Source organism: Oncorhynchus tshawytscha, linkage group LG28 (assembly GCF_018296145.1).
Source record: "Oncorhynchus tshawytscha isolate Ot180627B linkage group LG28, Otsh_v2.0, whole genome shotgun sequence".
Lineage (NCBI taxonomy): Eukaryota > Metazoa > Chordata > Actinopteri > Salmoniformes > Salmonidae > Oncorhynchus > Oncorhynchus tshawytscha.
In genome coordinates, this window is record NC_056456.1 from 43229436 (window position 1) to 43246154 (window position 16719).

At 45.0% G+C, this 16719-nt stretch overlaps 1 protein-coding gene across 5 annotated transcripts in view; it reads right to left on the minus strand.

Annotated features, from left to right (window-relative positions):
- Positions 1-14507, minus strand: part of cc2d1b (coiled-coil and C2 domain containing 1B) — a 28217-nt gene extending 13710 nt beyond the window's left edge. The window contains exons 1-8 of one of the 5 annotated variants that reach the window (XM_024392169.2): positions 14349-14507; positions 13770-13872; positions 13508-13646; positions 3628-3734; positions 3379-3468; positions 1305-1439; positions 647-971; positions 253-368 (exon numbers count right to left, since the gene is read on the minus strand). In XM_024392169.2, coding sequence (XP_024247937.1) covers positions 253-368; positions 647-971; positions 1305-1439; positions 3379-3468; positions 3628-3734; positions 13508-13646; positions 13770-13832 — 975 coding nt within the window. In that variant the 5' untranslated portion in view covers positions 13833-13872; positions 14349-14507. Of the gene's footprint in view, positions 1-252; positions 372-646; positions 972-1304; positions 1440-3378; positions 3469-3627; positions 3735-13507; positions 13647-13769; positions 13873-14320 lie in introns of all 5 variants that reach the window. The other 4 variants (XM_024392164.2, XM_024392168.2, XM_024392167.2 and 1 more) reach the window with 4 other exon arrangements.
- Between the last annotated feature and the right edge of the window lie 2212 nt (positions 14508-16719).

A 16719-nucleotide genomic window follows, 5' to 3' on the forward strand; every position in this document is an offset into this window, starting at 1 on the left:
TTAGAGCGTTGGACTAGAAACCGAAAGGTTGCAAGTTCAAATCCCCGAGCTGACAAGGTACAAATCTGTTGTTCTGCCCCTGAACAGGCAGTTAACCCACTGTTCCTAGGCCATCATTGAAAATAAGAATTAGTTCTTAACTGACTTGCCTAGTTTAATGAAGGTAAAATAAAGTTCCTGTTAGAGCCTAAGCTATAGACCTATTCTTTAAAATGTCAACACTTTTTGATCCCAAAAACATAAAACAGTGACCTTGCTGGTCCTGAAGTAGAGTTTGACTTGTTCCATGTCTCCTTGCTGCTTGGCTTTCAGAGCCGCCACTTTATACTCTCTCTGTCTGCCTAACAGCATCGCCTTCGTGGCCTCGCCTACTGTGGGATCAGAGGAGAACACACACACACAGAGAGAAACACAGCAATCACAACCCAGGAGGTGTAGAGAAACACAGCAATCACAACCCAGGAGTGCAGTGAACCTCCTGTAGACAAACATGCATTTGGTTGGAGGCAGGTGATTCATGTTTACTGTTATCATTTATCTAATCTGTGGTACATTTCAGGAGCCTACAAGGTAAAAAAAATAAGTTGATCGAAATGATTGACTAAGTAACAGCAACAATCATTAAATGATTGAATTCCTGTGTGACCTGTGCTGGCGTGTCCAGTCTCTTCCTCTCCCTCAGTGCTAGGATGGCTGCTGACAGTGGCCAGGGTGGAGATAGACAGCTCCTCCTCACTGCTGGGTGATACGGCCTCAGGTGACACAGATAACATTTCAGCAGGAGCAGCAGCCTCTGGCTCCCCCTGCTGTTGTGGAGGTGTCGGTTCAGGTTCAAGACCAGAGGGTGGAGGGGGAGGAGTACGTCGTGGGGGGGCGGTGGAGGTTGGGGCTCCTCCAGCTACAGGTGGGGGGATGTCAGCCTCATCCACCTTCCTCCCCTTCTTCAATGAGACCAGCATGGACTCCAGGCTCTGTGGAGAAGCACAGAGATAAGGAGACGGGACAAAAAGGTTTTTGGACTTTAGATCGGGGGGGGGTAGTCAAATCCTCCTGCTAGAACCATTAGCAAATTGTCTCAGCGTAGTAGACCGTGCTGATCTTGGATCAGGTCCTTCCTGACCATAAGATCTTATTACTTTTGATTTTTATTAAAAAAAGAGCAAACTGATTCTAGATCGGTGTTTACTCTGAGAAGCTTTGTGAATATAGGCTCTGGAAAGCAACAAGGAGTACATGCTTTTGCTCCAGCTCTACACTAAACACAACATGAGAGTTTATAGTGAACTACAAATTAGCATCGCCACCTGGATCCCTCTGTCGTATCTCCGTGCTTTAGACGATTCCCCTGAGGCCTTGGCGTGGGCGACAGCTGTCCGGTACATACTCAGTCTCTCCTCCAAGGTGTGCTGCAGACTGCCAGGTACCGCAGGAGGAGCTAACTGATGAGAAGAACAACAACCAAGTTTGATCATTCAGTGATCATGTGTACTGTGAAGTATTGTAAATGCAGGTTACAGTGCCGTCTTCAAGAAGTATTCATACCACTTGACTTATTGCACATTTTTTTATTGTGTAATAGACCATTCAAAATGTATAACATTTATTTTCTCTCATCAGTCTATACAAAATACACCATAATGAGTGAAAACTTGGGTTTCCTTCTTCTATAGCAACTGAGTTAGGAAGGACGCCTGTAGTGACTGGGTGTATTGATACACCACCCAAAGTGTAAATTAATAACTTCACCATAATCAAAAAGGATATTCAATTAATGCTCGGTTTAAAAAAAAAAAAAAAGTAAACCCCATCGACCAATAGGTGCCCTTCTTTGGGAGGCATTGGAAAACCTCCCTGGTCTTTGTGGTTGAATCTGTATTTAAAATGACTGCTCAACTGAGGGACCTTACAGATAATTGTATGTGTGGGGTACAGAGATGAGGTAGTCATTCAAAACTCATGTTAAACACGATTATTGCACACAGAGTCCATGCAACTTATTATGGGACTTATTTGACACATTTTTAAATCATTAACTTATTTAGGCTTGACAAATATATATATTTTAAAAAAAATACAAAGAAAATCCCAAAACATAATTCCACATTGACATTATGGGGTATAGTGTGCAGGCCAATAACATGTAATACATCTTCAAAACTTTCTCAAGGCACTGCATGTGACCTTCCGGGTTGCCAAGACTACGTTCCAACAGAAGCCCGGGCTGCCAAGACTACGTTCCAACAGAAGCCCGGGCTGCCAAGACTACGTTCCAACAGAAGCCCGGGTTGCCAAGACTACGTCCCAACAGAAGCCCGGGCTGCCAAGACCACGTCCCAACAGAAGCCCGGGCTGCCAAGACCACGTCCCAACAGAAGCCCGGGCTGCCAAGACCACGTCCCAACAGAAGCCCGGGCTGCCAAGACCACGTCCCAACAGAAGCCCGGGCTGCCAAGACCACGTCCCAACAGAAGCCCGGGCTGCCAAGACCACGTCCCAACAGAAGCCCGGGCTGCCAAGACCACGCCCCAACAGAAGCCCGGGTTGCCAAGACCACGTCCCAACAGGCCGTAAGCCCGGGTTGCCAAGACCACGTCCCAACAGAAGCCCGGGCTGCCAAGACCACGTCCCAACAGAAGCCCGGGCTGCCAAGACCACGTCCCAACAGAAGCCCGGGCTGCCAAGACCACGTCCCAACAGAAGCCCGGGCTGCCAAGACCACGTCCCAACAGAAGCCCGGGCTGCCAAGACCACGTCCCAACAGAAGCCCGGGTTGCCAAGACCACGTCCCAACAGAAGCCCGGGTTGCCAAGACCACGTCCCAACAGAAGCCCGGGTTGCCAAGACCACGTCCCAACAGAAGCCCGGGTTGCCAAGACCACGTCCCAACAGAAGCCCGGGTTGCCAAGACCACGTCCCAACAGAAGCCCGGGTTGCCAAGACCACGTCCCAACAGAAGCCCGGGTTGCCAAGACCACGTCCGAAAGTTGCAGCACATTATCACAGCATAGGCATCAACATTATACCTGTACACAATCGAACACAAGCAGTCCATTTCATGTGCTACTATTAACTTGAGCCATTTCAAACGGACACAAAAACCGTAGTCTCATAAGGGAGAGAGGATTCACACATTTCACTATTGTAAAAATAGTATCTCACTCCACTTGTTTGCCAGAGTCTGTTGAGAACGGAAATGTAAGTGCTGATTGCATGTAATTGACAAAGCTCTGATTAGAGACGTGAGTAACAAGCCCATTAATGCTTCAGTATTTCATACACACAGGTAACACCGTCAAAACTAAAAAGTCACACGCAGGAATTGCAGGATACAACTCAGTGTATATGTTTGTATAGGCAGGTGATGTCATGTTAGTTTACCTGGGGTGGTGATTGCGGAGGCTCTTCTGTGGAGGTGGGTGTCACATGATCCTCCGTTTCCTCGTCACCCACCACTTCCTGCAGCTCAGCCTGGTAACAGACAGGCACAAACAGAACATGTTTATCATAGGTTCAACGCAACACTAACACAGCGCAGTGAGACACACACACACACACACACACACACACACACACACACAATAAGTAAAAGATGATAAAAAATAGACTAAAATAAACTCAAACAGTTACCAGTAAATCTTCATCATCTTCCAGGTCATCATCATCATCATCATCATCGTATATATCCTTCATACACTCCTCTGCCATTCTGGCTATATTCTCCATAGGTAAGGGGGCTAGGACAGAGATATCAATTAGTGAAACATATCAGCGGCGTAATCAGTGGGAGAAATATTATAAATTAACATGGGGGGAGGGTTCCATCTTGTGATTATTTTTTTAAAGACGTGATCACAAGGATGACCTATGACCCTCAAAGAGTAATATTTTTACCACACTGCTGGACGCTCCTCACCTCTGTTCATCAACAAAAACAGTGAAGGCAAACAGTGGCGTTGTTCCCTAACGCGTATTTCATCGCAATTTTTTTTTAAACAAAACGTTGAAACATCTACACACAATACCTCATCTCCATCGAGTACACCTGTTGCCAATTCAATCGTTTGAACATGATTTTGAAAAAAACACAAAAAAAACCTTGTCTATCTCTATATATATATATATATCTATATCTATATATATCTATATATCTATATAGATAGATATCTATATAGATAGATATCTATATAGATAGATATCTATATAGATATATCTATATAGATATATCTATATAGATATATCTATATAGATATATCTATATAGATATATCTATATAGATATATAGATAGATATCTATATAGATATCTATATAGATATCTATATAGATATATCTGTAGATATCTATCTGTAGATATCTATCTGTAGATATCTATCTGTAGATATCTATCTGTAGATATCTATCTGTAGATATCTATCTGTAGATATCTAGATAGATATCTATATAGATATATCTATAGATATCTATCTATAGATATCTATCTATATAGATATATCTATATAGATATATCTATATAGATATATCTATATAGATATATCTATATAGATATATCTATAGATATATCTATATAGATATCTATCTATATAGATATATCTATATAGATATATCTATATAGATATATCTATATAGATATATCTATAGATAGATATATCTATATAGATATCTATCTATATATATAGATATATCTATAGATAGATATCTATATAGATATATCTATATAGATATATCTATATAGATATCTATCTATATATCTATATAGATATCTATCTATATAGATATATCTATATAGATATATCTATATATATAGATATCTATATATCTACAGATAGATATCTACAGATAGATATCTACAGATAGATATCTACAGATAGATATCTAGATATCTAGATGTAGATATCTACAGATAGATATCTACAGATAGATATCTAGATATCTAGATGTAGATATCTACAGATAGATATCTACAGATAGATATCTAGATATCTAGATATCTAGATATCTATAGATATCTATATATCTAGATATCTATAGATATCTAGATATCTATAGATATCTAGATATCTATAGATATCTATATATCTAGATATCTATAGATATCTAGATATCTATAGATATCTAGATATCTATAGATATCTATATATCTAGATATCTATAGATATCTAGATATCTATAGATATCTAGATATCTATAGATATCTATATATCTAGATATCTATAGATATCTAGATATCTATAGATATCTATATATCTAGATATCTATAGATATCTAGATATCTATAGATATCTATATATCTAGATATCTATAGATAGATATCTAGATATCTATAGATATCTAGATATATAGATATCTATAGATAGATATCTAGATATCTATAGATATCTAGATATATAGATATCTATAGATATCTAGATATCTATAGATATCTAGATATCTATAGATATCTATATATCTAGATATCTATAGATATCTAGATATCTATAGATATCTATATATCTAGATATCTATAGATATCTAGATATCTATAGATATCTATATATCTAGATATCTATAGATAGATATCTAGATATCTATAGATATCTATATATCTAGATATCTATAGATAGATATCTATAGATATCTATATATCTAGATATCTATAGATAGATATCTAGATATCTATAGATATCTATATATCTAGATATCTATAGATAGATATCTATATATCTATAGATATCTATATATCTAGATATCTATAGATAGATATCTATATATCTATAGATAGATATCTATATATCTATAGATAGATATATAGATATCTATATATCTATAGATAGATATCTATATATCTATAGATATATATCTATAGATAGATATCTATATATCTATAGATAGATATCTATAGATAGATATCTATAGATAGATATCTATAGATAGATATCTATAGATAGATATCTATAGATAGATAGATATCTATAGATAGATAGATATCTATAGATAGATAGATATCTATAGATAGATAGATATCTATAGATAGATAGATATCTATAGATAGATAGATATCTATAGATAGATAGATAGATATCTATAGATAGATAGATATCTATAGATAGATAGATATCTATAGATAGATAGATAGATATCTATAGATAGATAGATATCTATAGATAGATAGATATCTATAGATAGATAGATATCTATAGATAGATAGATATCTATAGATAGATAGATATCTATAGATAGATATCTATAGATAGATATCTATAGATAGATATCTATAGATAGATATCTATAGATAGATAGATAGATATCTATAGATAGATAGATAGATATCTATAGATAGATATCTATAGATAGATAGATAGATATCTATAGATAGATAGATAGATATCTATAGATAGATAGATAGATATCTATAGATAGATAGATAGATATCTATAGATAGATATCTATCTATAGATAGATAGATAGATATCTATAGATAGATAGATAGATATATAGATATCTATAGATAGATATCTATCTATAGATAGATAGATAGATATCTATAGATAGATATCTATCTATAGATAGATAGATAGATATCTATATATCTATATATCTATATATCTAGATATCTATATATCTATAGATAGATATCTATATATCTAGATATCTATATATCTATATATCTAGATATCTATATATCTATAGATAGATATCTATATATCTAGATATCTATATATCTATAGATAGATATCTATATATCTAGATATCTATATATCTATAGATAGATATCTATATATCTAGATATCTATAGATATCTATATATCTAGATATCTATATATCTAGATATATAGATATCTATCTATATATATCTATATATCTAGATATCTATATATCTATAGATAGATATCTATATATCTAGATATCTATATATCTAGATATCTATATATCTATCTATATATATCTATATATCTAGATATCTATATATCTATAGATAGATATCTATATATCTAGATATCTATATATCTATAGATAGATATCTATATATCTAGATATCTATATATCTATAGATAGATATCTATATATCTAGATATCTATATATCTATAGATAGATATCTATATATATAGATAGATATCTATATATATAGATAGATATCTATATATCTAGATATCTATATATCTATAGATAGATATCTATATATCTAGATATCTATATATCTATAGATAGATATCTATATATCTAGATATCTATATATCTATAGATAGATATCTATATATCTAGATATCTATATATCTATAGATAGATATCTATATATCTAGATATCTATATATCTATAGATAGATAGATATCTATAGATAGATATCTATATATCTATAGATAGATAGATATCTATAGATAGATATCTATATATCTATATATCTAGATATCTATATATCTATAGATAGATATCTATATATCTAGATATCTATATATCTATAGATAGATATCTATATATCTAGATATCTATATATCTATAGATAGATATCTATATATCTAGATATCTATATATCTATAGATATATAGATATCTATATATCTATATATCTATAGATAGATATCTATATATAGATATATAGATATCTATATATCTATATATCTATAGATAGATATCTATATATCTAGATATCTATATATCTATAGATATATATCTATAGATAGATATCGAGATATCTATAGATAGATATCTATATATCTATAGATCGAGATCGAGATCGAGATCGAGATCTATATCTATATCTATATCTATATATATATATATATATAAATAAAATAAGTCCCACAGTTGACATGTCAGACACAAAACCATGAAGTCCAAGGAACTGTCCGTAGATCACAGAGATAGAACTGCGATTCAGCATACAGTATATCTGGGGAAGGGTATAAAACAGTTTCTTAAATGTTGAAAGTTTCAAACAGCACAGCGGTCACCATTACTGGGAAAAGGGAAAAATATGGAACTACTCAGACTCTGCCTAGAGCTGGCTGTCTGACCAAACTGAACAACTGGGCAAGAAGGCTCTTGGTCAGGGAGATGACCAAGAACCCAATGATCACTGACAGAACTATAGAGTTCCTTGGCTGAGATGGGAGAAACATCCAGAAGGACAACAGTCTCTACAGCACTTCACCAATCTGGGCTTTTTGGGGGGAGTGGCCAGACTGAAGACACTCCTGAGAAAAAGGCACATGACAGCATGTCAGGAGTTTGCAAAAAAGGCACGTGAAAAACTCAGCGCATAAGGCAAAATATTCTGTGGTCTGATAAGACAAATTGAACTCTCGAGCCTGAATGAAAAGTGCTGTCTGGAGAAAACCAGACACAGCTCATCACCCATTTAACACCATCCCTACCGTGAAGAATGGTGGTGGCAGAATCATGCTATGGAGCAGCAGGTTCTGGGACACAAGTAAGGATAGAAGGGGAACAATGAATGGAGCCAAATAGAGCCAAATGCATGATGAGAACCTGCTTCAGAGGGCAAACAATCTTACACTGGGGCAAAGATTTACATTCCAACAGAACAATGACCACAAGCATACAGCCAAAGCAACGCTGGAATTTCTACAGAACTAGAATGTATAAATCATTGAGTGGCCCAGCCACAGCCCAGACATAAATCCCATTGAAAATCTATGGAAAGACTTGAAGATTGCTATTCACCGCCTCTCCCATCTAACTTAATAACAGAGCTTGAGAAATATGCAAAGAATAATGGAATGAAAAAAAAACGAATCCAGATGTGCAAAGCCGATAGACATACCCAAGAAGACTCAAAGCTTTAAAATCGGCACCAAAGGTGTGAATAACTAAGGAGATATTTCCGTATTTATTTTCAAATAAATTTGCTACAATTTGTACAGACTTGTTTTCACTGTGTCATTATGGGGTATTGTGGGTAGATAGTTCAGAGTGGTATGTAGTCAAGTGGTATGAATACTTCCTGAAAGCTGTATAGTCCTTGTATTTTTATGTATTTGACCTTTATTTAAACTGGGCAAGTCACTTAAGAACAAATTCTTATTTACAATGACGGGCTACCGAGGAACAGTGGGCTAACTGCCTTGTCCAGGGGCAGAACGATAGATTTTTACCATGTCAGCTCGGGTATTCGATTTTGCAACCTTTCAGTTACTAGGCTACCCTGCCGCCCCTCTAACCACTAGGCTACCCTGCCGCCCCTCTAACCACTAGGCTCCCTGCCGCCCCTCTAACCACTAGGCCACCTGCCGCCCTCTAACCACTAGGCCACCAGCCGCCCCTCTAACCACTAGGCCACCTGCCGCCCCTCTAACCACCTGCCGCCCCTCTAACCACCTGCCGCCCCTCTAACCACCTGCCGCCCCTCTAACCACCTGCCGCCCTCTAACCACCTGCCGCCCTCTAACCACCTGCCGCCCCTCTAACCACCTGCCGCCCCTCTAACCACCTGCCGCCCTCTAACCACCTGCCGCCCCTCTAACCACTAGGCCACCTGCCGCCCTCTAACCACCTGCCGCCCCTCTAACCACTAGGCCACCTGCCGCCCCTCTAACCACCTGCCGCCCCTCTGGCCACCTGCCGCCCCTCTGGCCACCTGCCGCCCCTCTGGCCACCTGCCGCCCCTCTGGCCACCTGCCGCCCCTCTGGCCACCTGCCGCCCCTCTGGCCACCTGCCGCCCCTCTGGCCACCTGCCGCCCCTCTGGCCACCTGCCGCCCCTCTGGCCACCTGCCGCCCCTCTACCCACCTGCCGCCCCTCTAACCACTGGCCCCCTGCCGCCCCTCTAACCACTAGGCCCCTGCCGCCCTCTAACCACTAGGCCCCTGCCGCCCTCTAACCACTAGGCCCCTGCCGCCCTCTAACCACTAGGCCCCCTGCCGCCCCTCTAACCACTAGGCCCCTGCCGCCCTCTAACCACTAGGCCCCCTGCCGCCCCTCTAACCACTAGGCCCCCTGCCGCCCCTCTAACCACTAGGCCCCCTGCCGCCCCTCTAACCACTAGGCCCCTGCCGCCCTCTAACCACTAGGCCCCTGCCGCCCCTCTAACCACTAGGCCCCTGCCGCCCCTCTAACCACTAGGCCCCTGCCGCCCCTCTAACCACTAGGCCACCTGCCGCCCTCTAACCACTAGGCCACCTGCCGCCCCTCTAACCACTAGGCCACCTGCCGCCCTCTAACCACTAGGCCACCTGCCGCCCCTCTAACCACTACCTGCCGCCCCTCAACCACTAGGCCACCTGCCGCCCTCTAACCACTAACCACCTGGCCCCTCTAACCACACCACCTGCCGCCCCTCTAACCACTAGGCCACCTGCCAACCACTAGGCCACCTGCCGCCCCTCTAACCACTAGGCCACCTGCCGCCCCTCTAACCACTAGGCCACCTGCCGCCCCTCTAACCACTAGGCCACCTGCCTAACCACTAGGCCACCTGCCCCCCTCTAACCACTAGGCCACCTGCCGCCCCTCTAACCACTAGGCCACCTGCCGCCCCTCTAACCACTAGGCCACCTGCCGCCCTCTAACCACTAGGCCACCTGCCGCCCTCTAACCACTAGGCCACCTGCCGCCCCTCTAACCACTAGGCTACCCTGCCGCCCCTCTAACCACTAGGCTACCCTGCCGCCCCTCTAACCACTAGGCTACCCTGCCGCCCTCTAACCACTAGGCTACCCTGCCGCCCTCTAACCACTAGGCTACCCTGCCGCCCTCTAACCACTAGGCTACCCTGCCGCCCCTCTAACCACTAGGCTACCCTGCCGCCCCTCTAACCACTAGGCTACCCTGCCGCCCCTCTAACCACTAGGCTACCCTGCCGCCCTCTAACCACTAGGCTACCCTGCCGCCCCTCTAACCACTAGGCTACCCTGCCGCCCCTCTAACCACTAGGCTACCCTGCCGCCCCTCTAACCACTAGGCTACCCTGCCGCCCCTCTAACCACTAGGCTACCCTGCCGCCCCTCTAACCACTAGGCTACCCTGCCGCCCTCTAACCACTAGGCTACCCTGCCGCCCTCTAACCACTAGGCTACCCTGCCGCCCTCTAACCACTAGGCTACCCTGCCGCCCCTCTAACCACTAGGCTACCCTGCCGCCCCTCTAACCACTAGGCTACCCTGCCGCCCTCTAACCACTAGGCTACCCTGCCGCCCTCTAACCACTAGGCTACCCTGCCGCCCCTCTAACCACTAGGCTACCCTGCCGCCCTCTAACCACTAGGCTACCCTGCCGCCCCTCTAACCACTAGGCTACCCTGCCGCCCTCTAACCACTAGGCTACCCTGCCGCCCCTCTAACCACTAGGCTACCCTGCCGCCCTCTAACCACTAGGCTACCCTGCCGCCCCTCTAACCACTAGGCTACCCTGCCGCCCCTCTAACCACTAGGCTACCCTGCCGCCCTCTAACCACTAGGCTACCCTGCCGCCCCTCTAACCACTAGGCTACCCTGCCGCCCCTCTAACCACTAGGCTACCCTGCCGCCCCTCTAACCACTAGGCTACCCTGCCGCCCCTCTAACCACTAGGCTACCCTGCCGCCCTCTAACCACTAGGCTACCCTGCCGCCCTCTAACCACTAGGCTACCCTGCCGCCCCTCTAACCACTAGGCTACCCTGCCGCCCTCTAACCACTAGGCTACCCTGCCGCCCCTCTAACCACTAGGCTACCCTGCCGCCCCTCTAACCACTAGGCTACCCTGCCGCCCCTCTAACCACTAGGCTACCCTGCCGCCCCTCTAACCACTAGGCTACCCTGCCGCCCCTCTAACCACTAGGCTACCCTGCCGCCCCTCTAACCACTAGGCTACCCTGCCGCCCCTCTAACCACTAGGCTACCCTGCCGCCCCTCTAACCACTAGGCTACCCTGCCGCCCTCTAACCACTAGGCTACCCTGCCGCCCTCTAACCACTAGGCTACCCTGCCGCCCCTCTAACCACTAGGCTACCCTGCCGCCCCTCTAACCACTAGGCTACCCTGCCGCCCCTCTAACCACTAGGCTACCCTGCCGCCCCTCTAACCACTAGGCTACCCTGCCGCCCCTCTAACCACTAGGCTACCCTGCCGCCCCTCTAACCACTAGGCTACCCTGCCGCCCCTCTAACCACTAGGCTACCCTGCCGCCCCTCTAACCACTAGGCTACCCTGCCGCCCTCTAACCACTAGGCTACCCTGCCGCCCCTCTAACCACTAGGCTACCCTGCCGCCCTCTAACCACTAGGCTACCCTGCCGCCCTCTAACCACTAGGCTACCCTGCCGCCCCTCTAACCACTAGGCTACCCTGCCGCCCCTCTAACCACTAGGCTACCCTGCCGCCCCTCTAACCACTAGGCTACCCTGCCGCCCCTCTAACCACTAGGCTACCCTGCCGCCCCTCTAACCACTAGGCTACCCTGCCGCCCTCTAACCACTAGGCTACCCTGCCGCCCCTCTAACCACTAGGCTACCCTGCCGCCCCTCTAACCACTAGGCTACCCTGCCGCCCTCTAACCACTAGGCTACCCTGCCGCCCCTCTAACCACTAGGCTACCCTGCCGCCCCTCTAACCACTAGGCTACCCTGCCGCCCCTCTAACCACTAGGCTACCCTGCCGCCCCTCTAACCACTAGGCTACCCTGCCGCCCTCTAACCACTAGGCTACCCTGCCGCCCCTCTAACCACTAGGCTACCCTGCCGCCCCTCTAACCACTAGGCTACCCTGCCGCCCCTCTAACCACTAGGCTACCCTGCCGCCCCTCTAACCACTAGGCTACCCTGCCGCCCTCTAACCACTAGGCTACCCTGCCGCCCCTCTAACCACTAGGCTACCCTGCCGCCCCTCTAACCACTAGGCTACCCTGCCGCCCCTCTAACCACTAGGCTACCCTGCCGCCCCTCTAACCACTAGGCTACCCTGCCGCCCTCTAACCACTAGGCTACCCTGCCGCCCCTCTAACCACTAGGCTACCCTGCCGCCCCTCTAACCACTAGGCTACCCTGCCGCCCCTCTAACCACTAGGCTACCCTGCCGCCCCTCTAACCACTAGGCCACCTGCCGCCCTCTAACCACTAGGCCACCTGCCGCCCCTCTAACCACTAGGCCACCTGCCGCCCCTCTAACCACTAGGCCACCTGCCGCCCCTCTAACCACTAGGCCACCTGCCGCCCCTCTAACCACTAGGCCACCTGCCGCCCCTCTAACCACTAGGCCACCTGCCGCCCCTCTAACCACTAGGCCACCTGCCGCCCCTCTAACCACTAGGCCACCTGCCGCCCCTCTAACCACTAGGCCACCTGCCGCCCCTCTAACCACTAGGCCACCTGCTGCCCCTCTAACCACTAGGCCACCTGCCGCCCCTCTAACCACTAGGCCACCTGCCGCCCCTCTAACCACTAGGCCACCTGCCGCCCCTCTAACCACTAGGCCACCTGCCGCCCCTCTAACCACTAGGCTACCTGCCTCCTCTAACCACTAGGCTACCTGCCGCCCCTCTAACCACTAGGCTACCTGCCGCCCCTCTAACCACGAGTACAACACAGTGTGTGAAGACTTACCTTTCTGCTTTAGTCTCCCTCCAGCAGTCTTGCCCCCAGTGAGAGCCGATAACTCTGCTTCTAGATCAGCATCATCCACAGTCGGATCATCCATGTCCTGCGTCATATCCTCTGGGTTGAAGTCCACAAACAAACCCATCTGGAACCAAGGAAGGTGAATGGTGATATAGGATAGCTATATGCGTGTGTGTGTGAGTTAGAGAGAGGTTAGCCAGCCAGCCTCCTCGTTGTGACACACACACAGGTGATGTGTCCCTCTCACCTGTTTGGCTGCAGCTGCGCCCTGGCCCTTTGGCAAAGGAGCCCTCTTCTTCTTCCCGAACATACCGCTAGTTTTAAAACACCCCTAACCGGAGGAAAGAGATCTGGGGGAAAACAGAAGACGACAGACTAACGTTAGCTAGCTAGTGTTATTGCTACGCTAAACGTCAGCTAGTTAACACTACTAACCAGCGTTAGTAAGTTCAACTTAAAGTTACTAACTTAAAACAGTTGCAGGTGCAGCAGGTCATGTGAGCTAACGTAGCTAAAAAAATAAATATTGAAACGGCAGAGGCTCGTAGTGAACTAGTTAGTAAAGTTAGCACTATTTTGTTTGTTCTAAAATAGCTAACATTACACAGACAGTGGATTTGCTTGCTAGGCTATGAGGCAACCATTTCGTGACAAGCATAAACCGCCTCCCTGGAGGTAGCTAACGCTACTTCGGTGTTTTTAAGCCAGCTAGCAAACCATTAAAATTCACTAGTTGCAAAACGATCTGTGGGTAGTTAGTTAGCTAACGACGCTTATAGTACGAACATTGTCCTTTACCTACTCATTAACCACGAATGAAACGTACTTTCCTTCAAGGATAAACGTGAAATCTCCAGCCAGCGACCAGTTGACGGTTATTTACTCTGACAACCAACTTCTTCTTCGTGTGAATTTCCCCGGCGGACTGAATGCTGTGTTGTATATTGCTGCCCATCGCAGGTCAGAGTGCAGATTGCACATTTTGTAAAAAAAGACACATAATAATTTAAAAAAAAAAATATATATATATATATTTAAAAAATGAGGGATTTTTTTTTATTGTACCTCCGTCTAACACTGCACCTTTGCACCCCCCCTTACCATTTATTTGGCCCTAAACGAGCCTACATGAGGCCGTCAGCATGGCAGGATTGAACCCCTTCTCTCAACTTCCTGTAGATCTTCTGCACTGAAATCTTTCACATCCAAATATTTATCTGCTGCTGCAACTACCACATCTATCTTCTGTGATTTCCGTTCCATCAATGCAGTGCAGTTGATTACCATGTTTATAAATGCATGAAATTCAACCTTACTAAAATTCATTTTCTCTGGATCTCTCTCTTCAGGCCTCAATGGGGGGCTCCCAATCAAATCCCTCATCCTTGAGCTATCCTCTACTTTCCTTACTGCCTCAGCATATGAAACCTTCTTCCTCACTCGAACTCTGGCAATCTCAACTTGTCTCTCTCTAGTACAGGGCACTTCAGACCCGCAGCTGCATAGGCGATTCACAGTTTACACACAGTGCTTTCTCAACCCCAACTTCACACTCCCTCTGACTATGACCTCCTGCACACTTTCCACATTCTGGGACCTCCCTTCTACATACTGTTGCTACATGTCCAAATCCTTGGCACCTAATGCCCCGTAGCGGGTTCGGAACAAACACCCTCACCAAATAGCTTATATACCCTAGCCTGACCTTACCAGGTAGAAACTCCATGTCGAAGCTCAACAAGACAGACAGGGTATACTCCCTTTCCCCATTTCTTCTGGGTCTGTGTCTCACCAAATGGTGGGTGTCACAAACACCAGGAATATATTTTCTCATCTTATCCACCTCTACACTCAACGATACCCCAGAGGGCATGACATAACATATTCCCCCTCAGGAGACTGAAAAGATTTGGCGTGGATCGTCAGATCCTCAAAAGGTTCTACAGCTGCACACCATCGAGAATAGACAGTACGGGACATTAAAGAGAATAGACAGTACGGGACATTAAAGAGAATAGACAGTACGGGACATTAAAGAAAATAGACAGTACGGGACATTAAAGAGAATAGACAGTACGGGACATTAAAGAGAATAGACAGTACGGGACATTAAAGAGAATAGACAGTACGGGACATTAAAGAGAATAGACAGTACGGGACATTAAAGAGAATAGACAGTACGGGACATTAAAGAGAATAGACAGTACGGGACATTAAAGAGAATAGACAGTACGGTGATGCCAGAAAACATAACCACGTCAACAAGATATCTTCATGATATACTGCTAGAAAAATACGCAAACATAATAATTTAAGCTCTCAACCTGCTCCACTACAGCCCCATCGATGAGAATGGGGGGCGTGCTCGGTCCCCTTTTTCCTGTAGTCCACAATCATCTCCTTTGTCTTGATCACGTTGAGGGAGAGGTTGTTGTCCTGGCACCACACGGCCAGGTTTCTGACCTCCTGCCTATAGGCCGTCTCATCGTTGTCGGTGGTCAGGCCTAAGTTCATCGTTGTCGGTGATCAGGCCTAAGTTCATCGTTGTCGGTGATCAGGCCTAAGTTCATCGTTGTCGGTGATCAGGCCTAAGTTCATCGTTGTCGGTGATCAGGCCTAAGTTCATCGTTGTCGGTGGTCAGGCCTAAGTTCATCGTTGTCGGTGGTCAGGCCTAAGTTCATCGTTGTCGGTGATCAGACCTAAGTTTGCCAATGACACTATTTTGTCATCGGCAAACTTAATGATGGTGTTGGAGTCATGCCTGGCAGTTCAGTCATGAGTGAACAGGGAGTACAGGAGGGGACTGAGTACGCACCCCTGAGGGGCCCCTGTTTTGAGGATCAGCGTGGTGGATGTGTTGTTACCTACCCTTACCACCTGGGGGCAGCCCGTCAGGAAGTCCAGGATCCAGTTGCAGAGGGAGTTGTTTAGTCCCAGGGTCCTTAGCTTAGTGATGAGCTTTGAGGACAAAATGGTGTTGAGCTGTAGTCAATGAAAAGCATTCTCACATAGGTGTTCCTTTTGTCCAGGTGGGAAAGGGCAGTGTGGAGTGCAAGAGAGATGGCATCATCTGTGGATCTGTTGGGGCGGTATGCAAATTATTGGGTCTAACGTTCTGGGAAAATGGTGTTGATGTAAGCCACGATCAGCCTTTCAAAGCACTTCATCGCTACAGGCGTGAGTGCTATGAGTCGGT